General features: G+C 43.1%; 2 protein-coding genes across 6 annotated transcripts; both read right to left on the reverse strand.

Annotated features, from left to right (window-relative positions):
- Positions 1 to 1,147: 1,147 nt before the first annotated feature.
- Positions 1,148 to 8,222, reverse strand: LOC118391300 (inositol-trisphosphate 3-kinase C-like). Of its 3 annotated transcripts, none has more exons than XM_035782551.2 (7): positions 7,415 to 8,214; positions 5,145 to 5,244; positions 4,757 to 4,970; positions 4,396 to 4,600; positions 2,070 to 2,171; positions 1,921 to 1,992; positions 1,148 to 1,827 (listed from the first exon to the last, which is right to left on the reverse strand). In XM_035782551.2, exons 1-7 carry the CDS (start codon positions 7,793 to 7,795, stop codon positions 1,618 to 1,620), a joined length of 1,284 nt encoding a protein of 427 aa, XP_035638444.1. In that variant the 5' UTR covers positions 7,796 to 8,214; the 3' UTR covers positions 1,148 to 1,617. The 3 variants fall into 3 exon arrangements, with proteins under 3 accessions (XP_035638444.1, XP_035638446.1, XP_035638445.1); XM_035782553.2 differs by having other exon boundaries at positions 7,870 to 8,212; XM_035782552.2 differs by having other exon boundaries at positions 1,678 to 1,827; positions 1,921 to 1,978; positions 7,415 to 8,222.
- A 2,178-nt stretch (positions 8,223 to 10,400) lies between these two features.
- Positions 10,401 to 20,809, reverse strand: ccdc61 (coiled-coil domain containing 61). 3 transcript variants are annotated; one of them, XM_035782556.2, is made up of 13 exons: positions 20,615 to 20,809; positions 20,006 to 20,183; positions 19,832 to 19,914; positions 19,592 to 19,752; positions 13,058 to 13,210; positions 12,761 to 12,968; positions 12,427 to 12,509; positions 12,082 to 12,296; positions 11,794 to 11,872; positions 11,377 to 11,568; positions 11,210 to 11,243; positions 11,047 to 11,116; positions 10,401 to 10,883 (listed from the first exon to the last, which is right to left on the reverse strand). In XM_035782556.2, the coding sequence occupies exons 2-13, from the start codon at positions 20,151 to 20,153 to the stop codon at positions 10,792 to 10,794; spliced, it is 1,518 nt and encodes a 505-aa protein (XP_035638449.1). In that variant the 5' UTR covers positions 20,154 to 20,183; positions 20,615 to 20,809; the 3' UTR covers positions 10,401 to 10,791. The 3 variants fall into 3 exon arrangements, with proteins under 3 accessions (XP_035638449.1, XP_035638448.1, XP_035638447.1); XM_035782555.2 differs by having other exon boundaries at positions 12,082 to 12,299; XM_035782554.2 differs by having other exon boundaries at positions 12,082 to 12,299; positions 12,409 to 12,509.
- Positions 20,810 to 22,355: the final 1,546 nt, after the last annotated feature.

Genomic DNA, 22,355 nt, shown 5'->3' on the forward strand with positions numbered 1-22,355 from the left:
CTTAAGGTACCACGTTGATCTGTACAAACAATAGTACGCAAGTATAAACACCATGGGACCACGCAGCTGTCATACCTCTCAGGAAGGAGAGGAGACGTTCTGTCTCTTAGAGTTGGACGTATTTTGGATGCGAAAAGTGCAAATCAATCCCAGAAGAACAGAAAAGGACATTGTGAAGATGCTGGAGGAAACAGGTACAAAAGTATCTATATCCAGTAAAACGAGTCCTATAATCGACATAACCTGAAAGGACACTCAGCAAGAAAGAAGCCACTGCTCCAAAACCGCCATAAAAAAAATCCAGACTACGGTTTGCAACTGCACATGGGGATTGTACTTTTTGGAGTAATGTTCTCTGGTCTGATGAAACAAAAATTAACTGTTTGGCCATAATGACCATCGTTATGTTTGGAGGAAAAAGGGGGAGGCTTGCAAGCCGAAGAACACCATCCCAACCATGAAGCACGGGGGTGGCAGCTTTATGTTGTGGGGGTGCTTTGCTGTAGGAGGGACTGGTGCACATCACAAAATAGATGGCATCATGAGGGGGGGAATTTATGTGGATATATTGAAGCAACATCTCAAGACATCAGTCAGGAAGTTAAAGCTTGGGCGCAAATGGGTCTTCCAAATGGAAAATGACCCCAAACATACTTTAAAAGTTGTGGCAAAATGGCTTAAGGACAACAAAGTCAAAGCCCTGACCTCAATCCCATAGAAAATGTGTGGGCAGAACTGAAAAGGGGTGTGCGAGCAAGGAGGCCTACAAACCTGACTCAGTTACAACAGCTCTGTCAGGAGGAATGGGCCAAAATTCACCCAACTTATTGTGGGAAGCTTGTTGTAGGCTACCCTAAACATTTGACCAAAGTAAAAAAAAAAAATGTTTTTTAAATGTAAAAAGCAATGCTACCAAATACTAATTGAGTGCATGTAAACTTCTGACCCACTGGGAATGTGATGAAAGAAATAAAAGCTGAAATAAATATACTATTATTCTGACATTTCACATTCTTAAAACAAAGTGGTGATCCTAACTGCCGGAAGACAGGCAATTTGTACTCGGATTAAATGTAAGGAATTGTGAAAAACTGGGTTTAAATGTATTTGGCGAAGGTGTATGTAAACTTCCGACTTCAACTGTATGTGTGTGTGTATATATCTTTATTTTATATAATCAATTTTAGAATAAGGCTGTAATGTAACAAAATGTTAAATTCAGGGGGGGTGGGGGGGGTATATGAATGCAGCTGACATTACATTAAAGCCACTAGAAGCAGTTTATCATAGCACACTACGCTTTATTACAGGCAATAGGTTCAGAACACATCACTGCATTCTCTACCAGAAAGTAGGCTGGCCCTCATTGAAGTCATGTAGGTCAATTCATTGCTTTCTTTAATCTATAAAGCGATCTTACAAAAACAAAAACTCGTACCTAACGTCATTAATGAGGTGGTTAAAAACACCAACACAGAATCCAAGTCCAATTTGTGAACAGTCTCTTGGTTATCCAACCCTCTAAGGTGAAACGTGACGTGGCCATTCAGATACGTTATGGTTCAGGTGGGAGGGGGTGTTTTGGTTTTGATGAGGTTCTGTCAGTCAGATTGAGGTTCAGGTCTGGTAAGGCAGTATGTCAGTCAGGACGTCGATGAGGTTGTCCAGCCCCCACAGGTACCCGTCCTCTCGGTTGCCCTCTTCCCAGGGGGTGCGGTGGTCCAGGGTGAGAGGAGGCGGCAGGGGAACAGTCTTCCCAAAATCAATCATCCATACTCCAGTCTTCCCTGTACTGTCATGCACAAAAAGCAGGGAGCTGCCCACAACCTGCAGAGAGACAGATGTTAGTGTGCACGTCTCCAAACATAGACCAGCATCAAGACATGCATTATACTGTGAAAGCAGTGCAAAACAGCTTACCTCGTGTGTCCTGAAGAAGTCAGATGTCTCCAACACAAGTCGAAGCTCCTTCAGTCGTCTTAGATATCCCTTCTGAAAATGAAGAGAAATGTCATCCTGAACGAGGAAGGGGGATGACGGGGGTAAGATTAAGAGCAACACACACTCACCACAATTAGAGCGTTGCAATCCACATAGTCCTGCAGTGCCTGCTTCACCGCTTCTCTGCTCTTGGTCCTTTTGAAGTTTGTGTTGCACACACCATCAGCCTTCTAAAACAGGCATTTAACAATGTTGTAGAAAATGTCAACTACAAAATACATACAGTACAAATACCATGCTATATTGCATGCTCCAAAACATTTGGAAATTATATTATACTAATATTGCTCAGAGAAAGACATTTGTTAAATGATTGGCAACCCTAAACATCTCCCTTTAAAGAACTGTTTTGGCCTTCCACTGCTTCCCGTTTCACTGGGGTATAAAGATTGGGTCAAATCCCTTTGTCATTCATCACCATGCAGAAATGCAAAGAACTCACAAATGAAGAGACAAAAACTGTGTAAAGAAAAGTAAATACTATTACTACCACTATTAGGGCAACAATTAAGAAGTTGAAAACCCCTGGAACAGTGGTCAACTTACCAGGTGGAGGACACGTGTGGGCACCTTAATTTAAAATATATTTTGGCAACATCCTTACTAAATTTAGGTACATTTAGGTCTGAAAGGCACTTGCCTATTGGGCAAGTCAGGAATATTTGTTGGGTTCCCGAAGACTATAGCCACTTGCCCATAAATTTGGGAATAGTTGATTACACACAGAAATGCCATAACTGTTCAGGCCCTAAAACAACAGGGAGGAAACAGAAAAATGAATTAAATTGACTGACCTGCTAGCGACATTGGACACGCAACATTTGCCAAGCGTGAGACGCTCCTATGAAACTTGGGCCCCAGTATAGGTCCTATGCTAGGTTATTGAAATTATTTGCAGTATGGTTGTTTTCGGTTTTAAAAATCACCTGCCTAATGGGAAAACCCCAAAGCAGTCTGAAATTGTCAGTCTTTCACTTAAACAAAACAATGGGTATGAACCAAAAATATGTTTTAGGCTAGGCCTAGTTGAATTCTTTGCAGTTTTGTGTTGTATTTTTTTAATCAACTGGGGCTACCTCAGAGCAGTTAATTGTTATTATTATTGTTTTACCAGGCAAGTTAACTGAGAACACAATCATTTAGAGTAAAGACCTGGGGACTAGTTACGGGGGGTGAATGAGCCAATTGGAAACTCGGGTTGATTAGGTGGCCATGATGGTATGAGGACCAGATTGGGAATTTAGCCAGGACACCAGGGACACCATGGTATCTTTAGTAACCACAGGGTCAAGACACCTGTTTAATGTCCCATCTGAAAGACAGCACCAATCATTGCCCTGGGGCATTGGTACATTGTTTTTAGACCAAAGGAAAGAGTGCCTCCTACTGGCCATCCAACTCCACTTCCAGCAGCATCTGGTCTCCCATCGAAGACCAATCCTGCATAACTTCAGAGGCCAGCCAGCAGTGGGATTCAGGGTGGTATGCTGCTGGCTACTTGCTCAGTTCACTTGCACCAGGCAACCCTCAAAGTCAATCCCTGCTTCCTTATCTATAGGACTATGCAGGGGAAAAAGTGGGAAGAGGGAAGTTCTCTCTCTCACTCAAATGTTCAAGCATTGAAAAAAATATTGTAGACAACTAATGGTTCAGGCTATAGTATGAGGAAGCATTGCCCACTAATGTTTGTACCATGTTTTGTGCTGCTACCATATGTTGTTGCCTTGCATTGTTGTTGTCTTAAGTCTCTCTTTATGTAGCGTTGTCTCTCTCGTCATGATGCGTGTTTTGTCCTATATTTTTAATCCCGGCCCCACAGGAGGTCTTTTGGTATACCGTCATTGTAAATAAGAATGTTCTAAACTGACTTGCCTAGTTAAATAAAGGTTCAATAATAAATCAATTTTAAAATTAAATGTAAAAGCATGATTTAAGTTCATTTCAGATATTTCTAGCGTCTGAAACCCTACTTCTTTAAAGAGTATCTTAAATAAATCCACTGTCTGCTAAATTACTAAGATGTCATTTCTCTTCCAACGTTCACCAGCCTTGGCTCCGGTCATACAGCACTTAAGCCATAGAAACACAATGGATCAATACATCTGACCAACTTATCTCGTCTCCCTGTATTTGTCTGTCTGTCTGTCTGTCTGTCTGTCTGTCTGTCTGTGTCTGTCTGTGTCTGTCTGTGTCTGTCTGTCTGTCTGTGTCTGTCTGTGTCTGTCTGTGTCTGTCTGTGTCTGTCTGTGTCTGTGTCTGTCTGTGTCTGTCTGTGTCTGTCTGTCTGTCTGTCTGTCTGTCTGTCTGTGTGTCTGTCTGTGTGTCTGTCTGTGTGTCTGTCTGTGTGTGTGTCTGTCTGTGTGTCTGTCTGTCTGTGTGTCTGTGTGTCCATGCCTTGATTCCCTCAATGCGGAAACCCAGAGTGGTGGTGGAACTCAGGGTTTCTCTCCACTGCATGTATCTGGTCTTGAGTACTGCCTGTAGGGCTTGCTCCTCTGCAGTGGGGGCCTCTGGGTCCACGTCCACCATCTTCTCATACATGTCTTGACGAGGCTGTGGACGCTCCCGAGCCTTCGTCAGCTCCTCCTCCAGGTATGTCCTAACAGAGCAGACAGCTCAATATTATATACATACTCATCACAAGACAACACACCCAGAGCCAGTTAGCCTATTCCTGGACTCAAAAGAACACTTTTGAGGTTTGTTTAATCTGGGTCAGGGTAAACCAGTGTCTCTAAATCACACAGTCACACACCGGGTGCCAATCTTGCAGTCCATGATGGCGGGGGAGTTGAAGTGAGTGAGCAGGTCATCCATCATGTTGTAGTCCTGTTCAGCCTGCTGCACCACTCCGTGGTAGCCTGGTACGAAGGGCCTCAAAGAGTCCTCCATCAGCCTCTGCAGGCACTGTTGCTCCCCCTCAGTGTAGCGCTTCAGCAGCATCCCATAGTCCCCTGCATGGAAGCTCCCTGGCACACCAGCCACAAAAGGGGGAAAGAGGGGGGAGGGAGACTATGCATGTTATACTTTCAAAACACATTTGGTACTACACAGCCATTTTTATTAGCAGTAAGAAATGCTAACTTCACAAAACCATCAAGGCAGCAAAAGACCAATTAAAGATTGCCCGACAAAGAACCAACCTGCATGTCCGACCACTTGTACCCAGGGCTGTGGCTTCTTGGGGGGCACGGAGAGGGGAGGCAAGGTCCCTGTACTTCCAGGTTTCTTCCATGTGACGCCCTGCATGGGAAGAGCAAGCATTCTTGCAAATTACACCTCACAACCCCATTCCTTAGCGTACAGTGCAACACCTCTAGCTTACATTTCCTTCTCGGTCTGTCCTACTCCCTTGTAACTCCACTGAGAGACTCCGTCATGAGAAAGACAACCTCAGACTTCAGACTCCGTCACACAACTTGTTGACCTATGGCTGAGTGTCTCTATGGAAACAGCCATTGACAGACTACTAGACTGAGCCAAGACATGTTGGAGAGGTTGGGCTGGAATCTTACGCAACAGTAGCTATTAAAAATATTGCCTACTCAGACCATTATTACCGTTCCTGCTGGCCGATGTGCGTTGTTAGGTAGATAATGTTAAGTGTAGCACAGAGAATTTTCAACCAAACCTTTACTTAACAAAATTCCCAACTTGGAAGACAACACGTGCTAAACATCTATGTCTAGTTTCAGGGGGTTCTTGGAATTTAGAAAATGCTCCATTATTACATTAAATAAATGTTTTGTGCCACAAAGTAATCCAAAAAATGATTTTAATAACGGAGCATTTTCTAAATTCAAATGAACTAGACATGGACGTTTAGAAGAAGTGTTGTCTTCCAAGTCGGGAAATCGGGAAGAATAGCCAAGTAAAGGGTCTCTGTGCTACGTTTAACATTACCTACCTATTAACACATATCAGCCAGCAGGAACAGTAATGGCCTGACTCGACAATATTTTTAATAGCTGTTGCAACAGCTGCACACATTCATCAAACATTTACAGGCTGCTGGACTTGTTTTGATCAAAGATGTAGTGAATGTGAGACCACACCCACACGTTAAAGTACCACAGTGAGTATGCAAAGTGGGTGTTCAAATCAAATGTATTTGTCACATACACATGGTTAGCAGATGTTAATGCGAGTGTAACGAAAAGCTTGTGCTTCTAGTTCCGACAATGCAGTAATAACCAACGAGTAATCTAACAATTTCAAAACTACTACCTTATACACACAAGTGTAAAGGGATAAAGAATATGTACATGAAGATATATGAATGGGTGATGGTACAGAACGGCATAGGCAAGATGCAGTAGATGGTATCGAGTGTTGAGTTTGTTGTTCTGCTCTAAGTCTCTGTAGTTTGACAATATTCTAAAACATGTCCCCCAGTATGTATAGATGAGGATATGCATTTATGTGGAAATACTTGCCCAATCTGTTCTCCATTAGTGTAGTGGCATGCAGCTACATCTGAAACTACAAGGTAAGTATACACCTGAAGGAGTTGACCAAACCTTTTTGTTCTTCAAAACTTAGTTGTCTAGAAGTAGACTACTTTCTTTCTATACAAATACAATGAGATTTCAAAGAATAAATTGTCCCATCTTTGTCCAATCTCTAATATATCCCCACACATCTATGTCCATATTTTTTCTATCACCCATTCCCTCTCTCCTGCATGTTGTCAACTGTAGGATAGTGGGCAGCCAGAGCAGATAAACTCCATAAACAATGGATGCCAAGGGAGAGGCCAGCGTAGTATTAGTGAATGAGAGGGTGTAAAACCTTAGTTCATGTAGACAATACTCACTATATATCACTGGAGTGTTGGCTAGTAGACATGAAGCAACACCCTGGTGCTGCCAGGGGTGAAATTCTGTAATCATCTCTGTATCAGTCTAATACTCTTTAATGCCAGAAAATCTTATGTAGCACAAATACAAATAGCCTATCCCCAGCTCAGCCTATACAGTGACAGGCTTTGAGCCTCGGTCTGTAGATACAGAGGGATGAGGAGAGGGCACCTAGGAGACAGATCACAAGTGTGTTTCGAGTTTCTGTGTCATTGTGGACTTCTTTTCCCTTTGCAGTCACAGTAATAAAAAAGGCATAAGATGTACTGACACAACAGGTGGAAATTTACCGGGACTGGAGAAATCTCATACGTTGCCCTCATTTCCAATAGTTTAGGCTAAATTTAGCAGAACTGTTGAGCCAAAGCTAGTTCTAATCATATAATCTAATGAAACCTGCATCTTCCTGAGCAGAATGTTACATTATTTCAGACTCATGCTGATATGTCCCATCATATGGCAGCTGATAGAGTATGATATCATTAACATAATATTGGTTGGGCCCTCTCCATCACAGGGGCGCACTCCACAAATGTTAACACGCACACACTCACCCGGGGAACCTCATCAGGAAAGCCGCGGTCGTCCTCGTATTCTTCAAAAGACGAGGCGGGTGACAACCCAGACGATGAGGCGTTTGACAACTTTCTGAGTAGAAGTGATGCGGGGGAGCCTCCGAACCCACTGTCAGAGCAAATCGAATCATCGTCGGGATGAGAGCCAACGGAGATCCCGCTAACCCTGATGGACTCCAATTCAATTGGGCATGGGCTTGTATTACGTTTGACCACCAGTTGTGGAACATTTTCGTGTGCGTTTTCGCAATGTGAGAGGAAATCAGCGGCATGTTTTGTAGAGTCTGCCTTCCCGTTTGCCGACCATAAAGGAACCCCCGATACGTTTGGGTAACTGTGGTTCATCTCCCCCATACTCATCGGGCTATGAGCTGTGGTCACTGGGTTTTAGTCATACTCATCGGAAATTTAGCGGTGAATGAGTGCAGCCTCACCTGATTTAGCTGCTGCCGAGGTTTGCTAGCTAATCCAAACGAAAAGAGAGCCACCGTGCATTTCATCTCCGAATGGAAACAATAACCTGGCTGATCTCAGCAACTCTATGCCCCTTTGAACCATCCAGAACAGTTTAACCACCTAAGCAGGCCTATTGTTACATTACCTTTTGCACGGGTAATAAGGCAGATATTGCGATGTTTTAATTAACAAACACATTCACATTTTTATAACCGCGACCAAATGTTTTCAACCAGATGCTGGCAACAATTCTTCGTCACCACATAGGGGTGCGAGATTTACATGAGTTATTCTTTAGCCACTCCCTGTTGACCCAGTTAACTCCGCCCATAAGCTACACTGCGTTGGCCACATGTTAATCATCGATAAGTGGCTGTCTTGCCATGGGGCTGTAGCTCAGTTTATGATAACGAAATAGTCTTGCCTTTATTTTCTGGAGAATTGCCATTTTAGTTAAAAATGGTTATAAAGTATTGAGCACGTGCTACACAAGCACCGCATTTTGCATTCGTAACTAAAACCCATTGAAAGAGAGGACATTCAATGTTTAAATGTGTAAAGTTATGAATGATCCTCTAAGAAACAACTTCTGATAGATGGTGATTTAGTTAAGTGGAAAGCATCTGACATTTTATTAGCAGTCGAGGTCAAATATACACACTCCTCAAAAAAATAAAGGGAACACTTAAACAACACAATGTAACTCCAAGTCAATCACACTTCTGTGAAATCAAACTGTCCACTTAGGAAGCAACACTGATTGACAATAAATTTCACATGCTGTTGTGCAAATGGAATAGACAACAGGTGGAAATTATAGGTAATTAGCAAGACACCCCCAATAAAGGAGTGGTTCTGCAGGTGGGGACAGACTACTTCTCAGTTCCTATGCTTCCTGGCTGATGTTTTGGTCACTTTTGAATGCTGGCGGTGCTTTCACTCTAGTGGTAGCATGAGACGGAGTCTACAACCCACACAAGTGGCTCAGGTACTGCAGCTCATCCAGGATGACACATCAATGTGAGCTGTGGAATGAAGGTTTGCTGTGTCTGTCAGTGTAGTGTCCAGAGCATGGAGGCGCTACAAGGAGACAGGCCAGTACATCAGGAGACGTGGAGGAGGCCGTAGGAAGGCAACGACACAGCAGCAAGACCGCTACCTCCGCCTTTGTGCAAGGAAGAGCAGGAGGAGCACTGCCAGAGCCCTGCAAAATGACCACCAGCAGGCCATAAATGTGCATGTCTGCTCAAACGGTCAGAAACAGACTCCATGAGGGTGGTACGAGGGCCCGACGTCCACAGGTGGGGGTTGCGCTTACAGCCCAACACCGTGCAGGACGTTTGGCATTTGCCAGAGAACACCAAGATTGGCAAATTCGCCACTGGCGCCCTGTGCTCATTACTGATGAAAACAGGTTCACACTGAGCATGTGACAGACGTGACAGTCTGGAGACGCCGTGGAGAACGTTCTGCTGCCTGCAACATCCTCCAGCATGACCGCACAGCCCTCCATGTGCTCGCCAGAGGTAGCCTGACTGCCATTAGGTACCGAGATGAGATCCTCAGACCCCTTGTGAGACCATATGCTGGTGCGGTTGGCCCTGGGTTCCTCCTAATGCAAGACAATGCTAGACCTCATGTGGCTGGAGTGTGTCAGCAGTTCCTGCAAGAGGAAGACATTGATGCTATGGATTGGCCCGCCCGTTCCCCAGACCTGAATCCAATTGAGCACATCTGGGACATCATGTCTCGCTCCATGGATGCTTTAGTCCAGGTCTGGGAGGAGATCCCTCAGGAGACCATCCGCCACCTCATCAGGAGCATGCCCAGGCGTTGTAGGGAGGTCATACAGGCATGTGGAGGCCACACACACTGAGCCTCATTTTGACTTGTTTTAAGGACATTACATCAAAGTTGGATCAGCCTGTAGTGTGGTGTTCCACTTTAATTTTGAGTGTGACTCCAAATCCAGACCTCCATGGGTTGATAAATTTGATTTCCATTGATAATGTGTGATTTTGTTGTCATACCATTCAACTATGTAAAGAAAAAATTATTTAATATTTCATTCAGATCTAGGATGTGTTATTTTAGTGTTCCCTTTATTTTTTTGAGCAGGAATATGTATATAATTTATTTTTAAACTCCCGTCCAAAAAACAGCAGAAAAAGGCCCGTCAACTTCATTCAATATTGTCATCCTCCTACAGTAGTAAATGGAAGCAGCTCTTCCAGCTGCTCACCCAGGAGTGGAAGGGTCCAGGCCTGGAAGGTTCACTGTTAATGAGACCCAGCCAGCTGTAGTGGCAGCTGCCCCTTGAGTAAAGCCCTAAGGAGGAACCTTCAGCCCATTCAAGCAACACTAACTGTACTGCAGAGAGGACACTGCACGTAGTTCACTCACACAACTAAGAGGAAAAGCTGCTGCAGTGATGATTAAGAGTAGATACGTTGAGTAAAAGTAACAATATTTACAGACTCAAATACATAAAATCACAATAAACTTTCCATTCATCAATCACTTGTTTTATAAAAAGGGAAATGGGGTATTACTGTCACAACATACACAATGCATGAGTTATAAAACCATAGTATAAAATCAGTCACTCAGTTCAAATTCAACAAACTGTGGCTTAACAGCCTTCACAGTGGTGTCTTTATCCACAGATCAGGCACTGTCTGCCAGAGGACAACAGAATAAGCTGTGTGTGCATCCGTGTTTGTACTTGCATAAGCCTATCGGTTGATAATGTCTGCTTGTGTGCAAAAATATCATAGGTGTAGTGCAGTGGTCTTGTTTAGTCAGTGTCGACTCCGATTGTAATCCTTGGTCTCAGTTTGCAGCACAGGAAACACGTCAGAACCTATTGTCCGGACTGGGAGTGTGCAGAATTGATGGCTTTAGTGCCCCGTGTTCAGGTCCCTCATATAGTCTTGTAGTGCCTGCAACCGAGCATCGATCTCAGACAGGTCAGCCCCATCTATGGAGCCCTCTGGGTAAAAGACAAGCAGTACACAGCCAATGTTAAATTATTTGTTTCAGCAAGGGTCTCACACAGAATGTTACTAGGGCTCATATTAAAAAGACATTAATTTTTTTTAGCTAAGTGACTCTGATTACACTTTATATTGGAGAGTAGGGCATGGATTGGTTACCTTTGTCTGATCGTATCCTGCGTGTGGGAGTGCTGCAATGGGGCTTCCTGGTCAAATTTCCTCCTCTGGGCTACAAAAAAAAGTCACTGTCACTCAACTAGTCAAGGTCTATCACCAGCTGTAAAAAATAAAATAAAAAAAATAAATAAAAACACCCACTCACCATGGTTGGACCATTGTAGGTCTGCTTCCTTCCTCTGAAACGCATAACAAAATTAGAAACTGTCTGAGACACACAGTAAAGCAACAGAACATCTCCCATTTTCTCAAACAAACCCAGTTTGAACTTTAATACCATATGATATAGATGCAAGTTATAGAATAACTCACCCGATTGTCAACTCATCCAACTCCACCAATGAATTCACAGAGGACTGTCTGCTCCTCCTACTCTCTATTGATAAACTCCTCCCTCTGCTCCCACTGCCTGCCCTGGTTAGCTGGGGATATGCCTCCCTGGACCGAGATCGGCCCCTCTCCAGAACAGGCGATGCTAGCATGTCCCTCCGGACCTTCCTCTGGCTGAGAGAGAACACAGGAGGCCAAGTTAAGTTGTGATTAGTCAAAGTATCACTCAGTATTGGTTTTTATATTAGCATTAAGCTAAATGGGTTGCCATTTGAAATCCTTGAATGCATTTCAGCAGATGAAAATCACTATAACAGTGTTCACATACATGGTATAATTGGCACAAGCTTGGACTGCAGATAGTTATGACAATTAAATGATTAGAGGGAGATGTCTGACTTTTTGAGCTCCCCCTCTCTCAGTCGGCGCTGCCTGTCCTGGATATATGCAGTGGGGTCGAAGCGTGGTGCTCGCGAACCTGGAAATAGGAACGACAGGATTGACTGGGAGCTCAGAGTAAAAAACCAAGCAGAGTCAAGCTCTGACAGCTTTACTCAGACTTGGTGCTACATCAACTTTGATTGAATCCATTTCATTACCAAACTTATACTAAGTCAAAAACAATGCAATGAAGCTAAATTACCGTTAATCTCCAAAGCCTAATAAAGAGAGAATAAAATGTAATACCTGTGGGAGAAGGTGAGGGTCTGGAAACATGCGAGCGGGGCCCTGAGGAGTCTGCCCTACGACCTTCTGACCTTCGACCCCTCTCTTCTGTCCTCTCCCTGGACCCTGAGCGAGCCCTGACCACAACACGTCCCAAACTGCGCTCCCGGGACAGTGAGCGCCTGATCTCCCCATCACCCCGTGAGGCACTGCGCCCAGAGAGGGCAGGGGTCAACCTACTTTAGACACACATAGTATACAACATTAGCCACAGGCAGAGAGTATCATAAGGAGTGTGTGAGTCAGTAGGAAAGTGAGTGAAAGAGAAAAGAAAAAGGAAAGACATACATGCTTAGATTGACTAACCCTCGCCTAAGCAACGCCAGCTCATTGGTCAAACTCTTAACGCGAATCCGGAGAGCTCGCTCCGATGCTCTTAGCTCCTCCAACTAGGAGACAGGAAACGTCTGCATTACCAGCTTAACAGAGGAATCTGCACCAACAATGCTACTTATAATGGCACACAAATTAGTACTTCTAAGTCTTGACATGCACACAAGGACTTGTTATGGTATGCAGGAATCTATGTTACTAGCTACATTATTTCCATCAACACAAAGCCAGTCATGCGGAATTATTTAAAGTTATAAAAGTTACAGACAACATGCTTACTTGAAATAGGATGCAAGCAAGGACCAACCTGCTCCAGTAGGCGGCGCTGCTCCTGGCCCCTCTTGGTGGCAGAGCGCTGACTCTTGGCCCTCTCTCTGAGGAGCTGGTCCTCTAAACTCCTGACCACCTCTCTGAGCCCCCGAGCCCCTCCTCCAGGGGTGGAGCCAGTCCCCACTATCTGCAGACGCTCCAGAGCCTTGGTCAGGGCCTCCTTCTCGTCTCTCACCAAGGCAAGTCTGACAACAGACAGAGAGAAGTGAGGGCCCTTAACCTCTAGCCTGAGTTTGGCCAAGAGTCTAAAGAACAATAATAGATTATAATTTACTCTGCCCGTAGCCGGCGTATCTCTGGCTCTGCTGGTTTGTGCCCTGCATGGTTGGCAAGGGCGTTTAGCTCAGTCTTCAGGGCTCGGATCTCCTTCTGCAGGGCAGCAGGGTCAGGCTTGCCATGGTAGGGCAGAGGCAGGGGGTAGTGGATCCTATAGGAAATAATGATTTATGTAAACCCTGGATTGCTGACGCTATGTATTGTCCAATCAGAGGCTTTGAAGCCACAGGTTGGTCATATTGGCACTCCCCAGAAGGAGCAGTCCTCCATAGGAATGAATGGAATTCTACAGTATTTAAAGTACATGCATTTCATTATTTTAAAAGTTGTTTAGCTCACATAATATAATTTTAAAGCATGCATTAAGGTGTCTGTAATAGAATAAACATGGCAAAATCAACTGTAGACAATATATATTATTTTACAATGGTGGGGGAGACCCCGCGCCCAGTCAGTCATCTAGTGAAGTGGTTCCAAACCAGGGGGAAACCACTGAAAATTGGAATGCAGAAGGTGAAATTTCAAAATTGTTTTCCTCTTGTCATGTCAGTCATTGCATACCTTAGAGAGCCATTTATAACTTGTCAGAAATGTCCAGATCACTAGCCCGACAGCTGTTTTTAGCTAAGTTTTTAAGCCCATAGATTGTAGTCAAATATCAAATTAATACACATTAGACATGGCAAAATGTATAGAATTGCAAGAAAATGCATTTTAAAACAGCATAATGTCCTCTGCACTCCATGACAAAATATGTAGAATTGCAGGCAATAAGCTATGGAATATCCACATTTAATCCATATAATATAGCCTACACCTTCACAAAAAATCCATTATTTATTTTAGACAGGTCTAAAGAATCATTATATGAAGAAAGTGTAGCCTATTTCAGAAGAACATACTCTGAGTTGTCCTAATACTCTGAGTTAGGTCCTGATTTGGCTATTCCAAATAGCTGTGGGCTACATTTAGCAAACACGATTTTCTTCGAATTTGCTTCGCATATTTTATAGTATGAAGAACACAATTGAACAAAGCTGAATAAAATAAAATTGACATTTTCTCCAAACAATTTGAGGGAGTGCGCACATGCGCCAATTCTGTGTTGAGCAGTTAACAAAGAAATAGGTACTCATATATGCTTAATTTAGAGTTATTAATGTAACTTTAGTTGTTCTACAAACATTGGGCTATAAGTTTGAATTTTTAATACATTGTAAGGCTGCATGATGTGACTAATAATGATTTGAAAAAAGTTGCTTGAAAAGGCATGAGCTCTGCTTTGTTTTTTGCGCAGGCTGTAAACACTACATCAGCCATTCATTCACAATTTGACTAGAATGCCTAGAATTTCACGGCGGCATCCCCTTCGTGTGGCTGTAACGCACCCTAAACAAATCCATGACTTTTGCGGCCAGTGGCAGTTGTGCCCTTCTCCCTGAGTGCTGCGCGCTTCAAAATACCTATCACTCACATGGCTCTCCATCACATGATCGGGTCTTTCTCACAGAATACAAGTTTCGTCCCACATCGGTGCATATTGAAGATATTGGAAGAACTGTCCATATTTACTTTTCGTCAGCCAACAAGATGAGTAGGCCTAAAGAACAGCAAAAGCAAAATCACTAGCCTATGCATAGTCCCTGTACCCCTACCTACATGTACAAATTACCTCGACTAACCCCCGCACATTGACTCGGTACCACCTGTTTATAGCCTTGTTATTGTTATTTTATTTAGATTTAACTTTACATTATTTAGTCAATATTTTCTTAACTCTATTTCTTGAACTGCATTGTTGCTTAAGCGCTTTTAACTAAGCATTTCACAGTAAGGTCATCCTGTCATATTCGGTGCATGTAACAAATAACATTTGATTTAATGTCAAATCTACTATCCCCAAGAGTACAAAAGTCAGATATTCTATGCAAGATATAAAATATTCCAAACAGTCTGGGACAATTGTATTAATTTGGGATCTATCGCATCTCACAACCACTAGCATAAAAATAAAACACATTTACATAATATGGCTATCGCAACAGATCAGAATATTTAGCTTAAAATGTTGATAAACTATTAGGCTATGTCTTCACATTATAGGCTCAACAATGCGCACATGGTAGTAGGCTTGAAGCGAGAATGTTCCATTAGCGGAAAACACCATTACCAAAGTGACCGCAAATGCAATTATGCATGGAATGCTTTTATTATAATGGTGCGTTATGTGAAAATGATCATCCCCAATCTTGAAACTCACATGATGCTTATGTATGCCAGTTAGGCTCTACACCACTTGTAAAGCAGATTAATGTGCTTCATTTTAAGAAGTTATTTGGTCACTTTAGATGTGATACAAACCGTATCAAAACATATAGGGGGCTAGGCTACATTAAGTGTGCGACTATGATTCGAAAAAGTTGCAAAAAAAAGCATTGTTTCTGATGTTGGGCACCATTCATCATGATAATATAGAATTCACAAATGATAGGCTAATACTGTCCCCCATCAGACTATTCTTGATTTAATATTACCTTTACATATACTAAATAATATGTGACAATTGTTTTTATTTCGAATGGACCATTATCATGCAGCTGTCTCGAAACAGGGGCAGCAGGAAAAAAAATACATGTCATCTATGCACTTAAATAGCAAATGGAGGAAGCTTTTCACATGTTCATTTTCATGCCAGCCAGGTATGTTATACTCCTGTTGTAAATATAAGCAATGTGCTTAATATTAGGAAAGTTGAGAAATAAATATAGTAGGCCTAGCCTATAGAAAACTGATGGGATCCTGATGGGATTATTGCACAATTGCATAACCAATAGAAATATTGCGCAACATGAGCTCTTATGAAGTGTTTGATTAGATTTTCGATTACAATTCCATTGATGTCAGAGTGATTAGAGGGACAATAGAATGCTGATGCCTTGTACGAATCCGACGGCGAGTGGGTAACCTGCCTCTACTATCAGTCCTATTAGCCAACGTACAATCTTTGGATAACAAAATGGACGAGCTACGATCACAAATATCCTACCAACGGGACATTAAAAACGGTAATATCTTGTTTCACAGAGTCGTGACTGAACGACTACATGGATAACATACAGCTAGCTGGGTTTTCGGTCCATTGACAAGATAGAACAGCTGCCTCCGGTAAAACAAGGTCTGTGTATATTTGTAAACAACAGCTGGTGCACGAAATCTAATATCAACGAAGTCTCGAGCTTTTGCTCGTCTGAGGTAATCACATAATGGGCTCCCGAGTGGCACAGCAGTCTAAGGCACTGCATCTCAGTGCTTGAGGCGTCACTACAGATACACTGGTTCTAATCCAGGTTGTATCACAATTGGCCAAGCATCGTCCGGATTTGACCAGTGTAGGCAGTCACGGTAAATACGAATTTGTTCTTAAATGACTCGCCTAGTTGCATTAAAACATTTATTTTAATTATTTTAAGTTGTAGACCACATTATTTACCAACTATTTATTTTTTGTAGCTGTCTATTTACCACCACAAACCGATACTGGCACTAAGACCGCATTCAATGAGATTTATAAGTCCAAAAGCAAACAGGAAAACGCTCATCCACAGGCGGTGCTCCTAGTGGCCGGGGACTTTAATGCAGGGAAACAAATCTGTTTTAACTCATTTCTACCAGCATGTTAAATGTGCAACCAGAGGGGGGAAAAAAACTACACCACTTTTACTCCACACACAGACACGTACAAAGCTCTCCCTTGCCCTCCATTTGGCAAATCTGACCATAATTCTATCCTCCCGATTCCTGCTCACAAGCAAAAGCTAAAGCAAGAAGCACCAGTGACTCGCTCAATACAGAAGTGGTCAGATGATGCAGATGCTAAGCTACAGGACTGTTTTACTAGCACAGACTGGAATATGTTCTGGGATTCTTCCGATTGCATTGAGGAGTACACCACATCAGTCACTGGCTGCATCAATAAGTGCATAGATGACGTCGTCCCCACAGTAACCGTACGTACATACCCCAACCAGAAGCCATAGATTACAGGCAACATCCTATCGTGGAAAATTACATAATTAGTCATGCTATCCCGTATTTTACTGTTTAAAGAATTGTGTCATTTTATGCTAGTGTTTTTCCAACCTGATACAAACTTGTCTTTGTGAAACTTAGTAATAAGACTGGGCATATAGCTAAGGCCCGCTTGGGTGACATCCCCTGGGTTTACTATCTACAGAAAGTCACATGTATGAAAACTTACAGAAAGGAGCACATTATAACATTTTACTGTTGCGAATGTGCTAACTAATGACCTTTTACACACTATCTGCTGACAGCCACATATACAGAAAGGGGTTGTATGTATTTTCTCTATAAAAGCAGAGACCCGGCTATGTTTGTTAAGCTTTCAACTCAACCATTCTTGGTGATGTTGATTGCTTCATCTTTGCAAATCTTATGATGAAGTGTTGTTTGAAAGAATCCGCAGACTCTCTTCCCATGACAAACCGCACTGAGCTAAAGGCTAGAGCTGCCACTTTCAAGGAGCGGGCCTCTAGCCCGGACACTTATAAGAAATCCCGCTATGCCCTCCGACGAACCATCAAACAGGCAAAGCACCAATACAGGACTAAGACTGAATCGTACTACACCGGCTCTGACGCACGTCGGATGCGGCAGGGCTTGGAAACTATTACAGACTACAAAAGGGAAGCACAGCCGCAAGCTGCCCAGTGACACGAGCCTACCAGATGAGCTAAATTACTTGTATGCTCACTTCGAAGCAAGCAACACTGAAGCAAGCATGAGAGCATCAGCTGTCCCAGAAGACTGTGATCACGCTCTCCACAGCCAATGTGAGTAAGACCATTAAACAGGTCAACATTCACAAGGACACAGGGCCAGACGAATTACCAGGACGAGCATGCGCTGACCAACTGGCAAGTGTCTTCACTAACATTTTCAACCTCTCCCTGTCTTGAGTCTGTAATACCAACATGTTTCAAACAGACCACCATAGTCCCTGTGCCCAAGAACACTAAGCTAACCTGCATAAATGACTACCAACCCATAGCACTCATCTGTAGCCATGAAGTGCTTTGAAAGGCTGGTCCTGGCTCACATCAAAACCATTACCAACAGATCCACAGATGACACTGCCCTTTCACACCTGGACAAGAGAAACACCTACGTGAGGATGCTATTCATTGATCACAGCTCAGCATTCAACACCACAGTGCCCTCAAAGCTCATCACTAAGCTAAGGACCCTGGGACTAAACACCTCCCTCTGCAACTGGATCCTAGACTTCCTGTCCCCAGGTGCCACGCTGATCCTCAACACAGAGGCCCTTCAGGGATGCATACTCAGTTCCCTCTTGTACTCCCTGTTCACCCATGACTGCATGGCCAGGAATGACTCCAACACATCATTAAGTTTGCCAACGACACAGTGGTAGGACCGATCATAGACAATGATGAGACAGCCTATAGGGAGGAGGTCAGAGACCTGGCCATGTGGTTCCAGGATAACATCCTCTCCGTCAAGGTGATCAAGACAAAGGAGATGATTGTGGACTACAGGAAAATGAGGACCAAGCACACACCCATTCTCACCGACGGGGCTGTAGTGGAGCAGGTTGAGAGCTTCAAGTTCCTTGGTTTCCACCACCAACAAACTATCATGGTTCAAACACACCAAGACAATTGTGAAGAGGGCACAACAAAGCCTATTCCTCCTCAGGAGACTGAAAATATTTGGCATGGGTCCTCAGATCTTCAAAGTTTTACAGCTGCACCATCCTGACTGGTTGCATCACTGCCAGGTATGGCAAAAGCTCGGCCTCCGACCGCAAGGCACTACATAAGGTAGTGCGTATGGCCCAGTACCTAACTGGGGCCAAGCTTCATGCCATCCAGGACCTCTATACCAGGCAGTGTCAGAGGGAGACCCTAACAATGGTCATAGACTGTTCTCTCTGTTACCGCACGGAAAGCGATACCCGGAGCGCCAAGTCTAGGTCCAAAAGGCTTCTTAACAGCTTCTACCCCCAAGCCATAAGACACCTGAACAGCTAATCAAATGTCTACGTGGACTATTTGCATTGCCCCCCCCTTTTACACTGCTGCTACTCTGTTTATTATGTATGCATAGTCACATTACCTCTAGCTACATGTAAATATTACCCCGACTAACCTGTGCCCCCACACATATATACATATACATATGTATATACATATGTATACATATACACATATATACACACACATACATACATATATATACACACATACATACATATACATACATACATACACATACATACATATACACATACATACATACATACATATACATATACACATACATACATACATATACACATACATACATACATATACATATACATACATACATATACATACATATACACATACACATACATACATACTACATATACATACACACATATATATACATTATATATATATACACACACACACACACACACATATACATATATATATATACACACCTGTCAAATTCAACAGTGTAGATAAGGATGAGGTATCTTTTGGCACTGAGGTTAGGAGATTGCTGTTGGGCACGTGGACGACCAACAACCCCAGCTTTACGGTTCCGCAGGAGCTCCAGGTCAGCATAGGTCAAGAGGTCAAGGGTAACAGACTCACTAGTCTGAAGAAAAATAATGCATTATAATCACAACACTTAAATCATACATGTTTTAGCTTCCTTTAATGCTTCACAGACTCACATTACTAACAGCAGATTCCAACATGCTGCAGAAGACGGGAAATTGCTTGAAGTTGCCTGTTTTGCGAGTGAGGTCTTCGATGTCTGGAACACAATGAAAACATGATAAGACCATACATAGTCATGTCTACAATGTCCATATAAATTCATTGTAATTTAACAATACTTCACTTACATGCTGGATCAAACTCTCCCCTCCACTGGTCAGCTGTCATTGCATCAGATATCTCGACTATTAGCAATCCTTCTTCTAGCTCGATCTTCACAGCAAACCCTACTCCTCGGAAAATAATGTCCTCCTGTACCACTGAGCCCACCTCCATCTCCCTGCTTTGGTCGCAACGTCTACAGACCTACAAGACCGAGACAGACCATGAATCGATTCACAGCATCTCACAAATTTTGAGTAAATAGCCAATGAAAATGTGATTACGAATCTTTGCTGGAACGTAATATAGCTAATATATGCCAAGTTAAATAATGGTTCAATAAAATAAATAACGTTAGTTTAGCTGGAGAGAACTTAACTAGCCAACAACATCTGGTTTGTTAGCTAACGAACGATAACTAAACCAGCTAGCGAGCAGGCTTGCAAATGAATTGCTGTTTTCTGCTAACTATAATACTGCATGATAACTTAATTACACTGCTATCTTGCAAGTAACTCAACTAGCGGGCAAGTTTGCTTGCTCGGTCTGTGTTGGTAAATAACAGCTAAGTTAGCTAGCCAGCTAACGTTAGCCAGCTTGCTAGCTAGGTAATATGTGCTTGGTTAGTTACATACCCGTAGTGAAGTGCTCGAACACAGATTCCAAATTGCTACACCTTGGATAGCATTGTTTTTCTCAAAATAAAATACAAATACCGAATGAAGTCAGATAATGTCTTTGGCATGAAAGAGTACACCCCTCTTTGATTCCTGACCGTTTGGATGCCGCCGCCACTGTTGAATGTAGCGGTTCCTTAACCGGGAATGCATAACTACCGCCCCCTACACAATGTCAAGTAAATATATTGGTCTAAAATACTATACAAGGAACTCTGATTGGGTGGAGCTCCCGTCAGTCATATGTAAACGCTGTGAGGATCTCGCGGGTGCTCAAGCATCAGCTCCGAGGCCCTCTAGTGAAATTGATGCTGAGCCCCATGATAAGCAACACGGCTTTGTAAATATAAATCCTCAAAGAGCTAAATACTTTTGTAGCTGTTCTACCAGAACAGAAAATAGTAAGCTGGCGGGCACTTGGTCAGTAGGAATTATTTAATTGCAACAACACACATGTATGCAGACAAGCACAGTCACACACACACAAATCCTGCCCCTGTTGCCTAGGGATGTGTACACCATGGCCCTGGCCCCCCATCACCCCTGGTTGATCCGAAAAGGGGCTGAGCTGGTGTATGCAGTACTGCCTGACCGTAGAGTGTTCCTGGATTTAGTGTGTTTGTGTGAGCAAGGAGGAAAAGGAGGCAGGACGGTGCTAAACATTGTAATACACTTTATGAGAGAGGTACACACACGCGCACAGACCATACTGGAACAATGCGACATGTTGGAGCTACTATAAACAGACAAACACACACACACATGTGCATCTGTCCATTTTCTGTAGTTTGAAAACACCTGCCTCACTAATACTGTAATACAAGCACAAACTAGAATGAGTCCTTCAGAGTAGGACTGTATTTGGATCACCAGGCAGGCACTATGCTATGTCCTTCTACTATAGCGTCTCATACAAAATTCCCCTCCCCGTCAGAGTCCATATCTCATTCACTTTGCCCCTCTATCTTGGGTTTTGGCTTCATTGCTTTAAGACTACTGCTAAACACAGATTGAGCTCTCTCTAGAATTCAAAGTTATTTTCCCCAAATCCTATGATATTGAAAATAGTGTGTCTTATCTCATCTAATAAGTGTCTCCAGTGAGACTTCATCTCTGAAGACAGTGTGTAGTACTGTAGGCTATACAATGTTTTCAGAAAGTTATCTCAACTTGTCCTTTTAGTGTGTTATAGCGCATTCTATTTCAGAGTTGTTGGCAATTTTTTATGTAGGCTACAGTACATAATATTGTAGCGACCCGCACAGACAGCTGTGTGTTATGTGTTAGGCTAGGAGGTGGTTGTGTTGTACTGACCAGTACCCGGTGTTCGCGGGGTCCGACATGTCAATCAACCTGCTATCTGCCAATCACGGGAATGCCTGGAATGTTCTGATGCCGGGCATCCTGGTGGTTGGCGGAGTGGCGTGGAGGGGGGTTGGGCAGGTGGGTGGAGCATTGGAAGTTAAGACCAGGTTCAGCCTTTGTTCTCTCTCTCTTACGTCTGGGCTTCACAAGAGAAGGTCACGATTGGCTTGTGGGTTATCTGTCATCTATTTGGCGTGTGCTACGGCCCAAACAGTAGCCTGTGTAAAGTTGGTTTAATAAACCGTCAATTCGCAAACTCAAGCCTCTGTCTGGACAATTGTTCATTTATGATCTAGTCAGGTCATTACATTGGTGTCAGAAGTAAAAACGTTGA

Source organism: Oncorhynchus keta, chromosome 12 (genome assembly GCF_023373465.1).
Source record: "Oncorhynchus keta strain PuntledgeMale-10-30-2019 chromosome 12, Oket_V2, whole genome shotgun sequence".
Lineage (NCBI taxonomy): Eukaryota > Metazoa > Chordata > Actinopteri > Salmoniformes > Salmonidae > Oncorhynchus > Oncorhynchus keta.

Coding starts and splice junctions, on each gene's coding strand:
- ccdc61 (XM_035782554.2), bottom strand. CDS start 20,153: ATGGAGGTGGGCTCAGTGGTACAGGAGGACATTATTTTCCGAGGAGTA. Junction 19,753..19,831: donor TGGAATCTGCTGTTAGTAAT/GTGAGTCTGTGA, acceptor ATTTTTCTTCAG/ACTAGTGAGTCTGTTACCCT. Junction 13,211..19,591: donor TACACTGTTGAATTTGACAG/GTGTGTATATAT, acceptor TATTTCCTATAG/GATCCACTACCCCCTGCCTC.
- LOC118391300 (XM_035782551.2), bottom strand. CDS start 7,795: ATGAGTATGGGGGAGATGAACCACAGTTACCCAAACGTATCGGGGGTT. Junction 2,172..4,395: donor TCCGCATTGAGGGAATCAAG/GCATGGACACAC, acceptor TGCCTGTTTTAG/AAGGCTGATGGTGTGTGCAA. Junction 1,993..2,069: donor ATTGCAACGCTCTAATTGTG/GTGAGTGTGTGT, acceptor CTTCATTTTCAG/AAGGGATATCTAAGACGACT.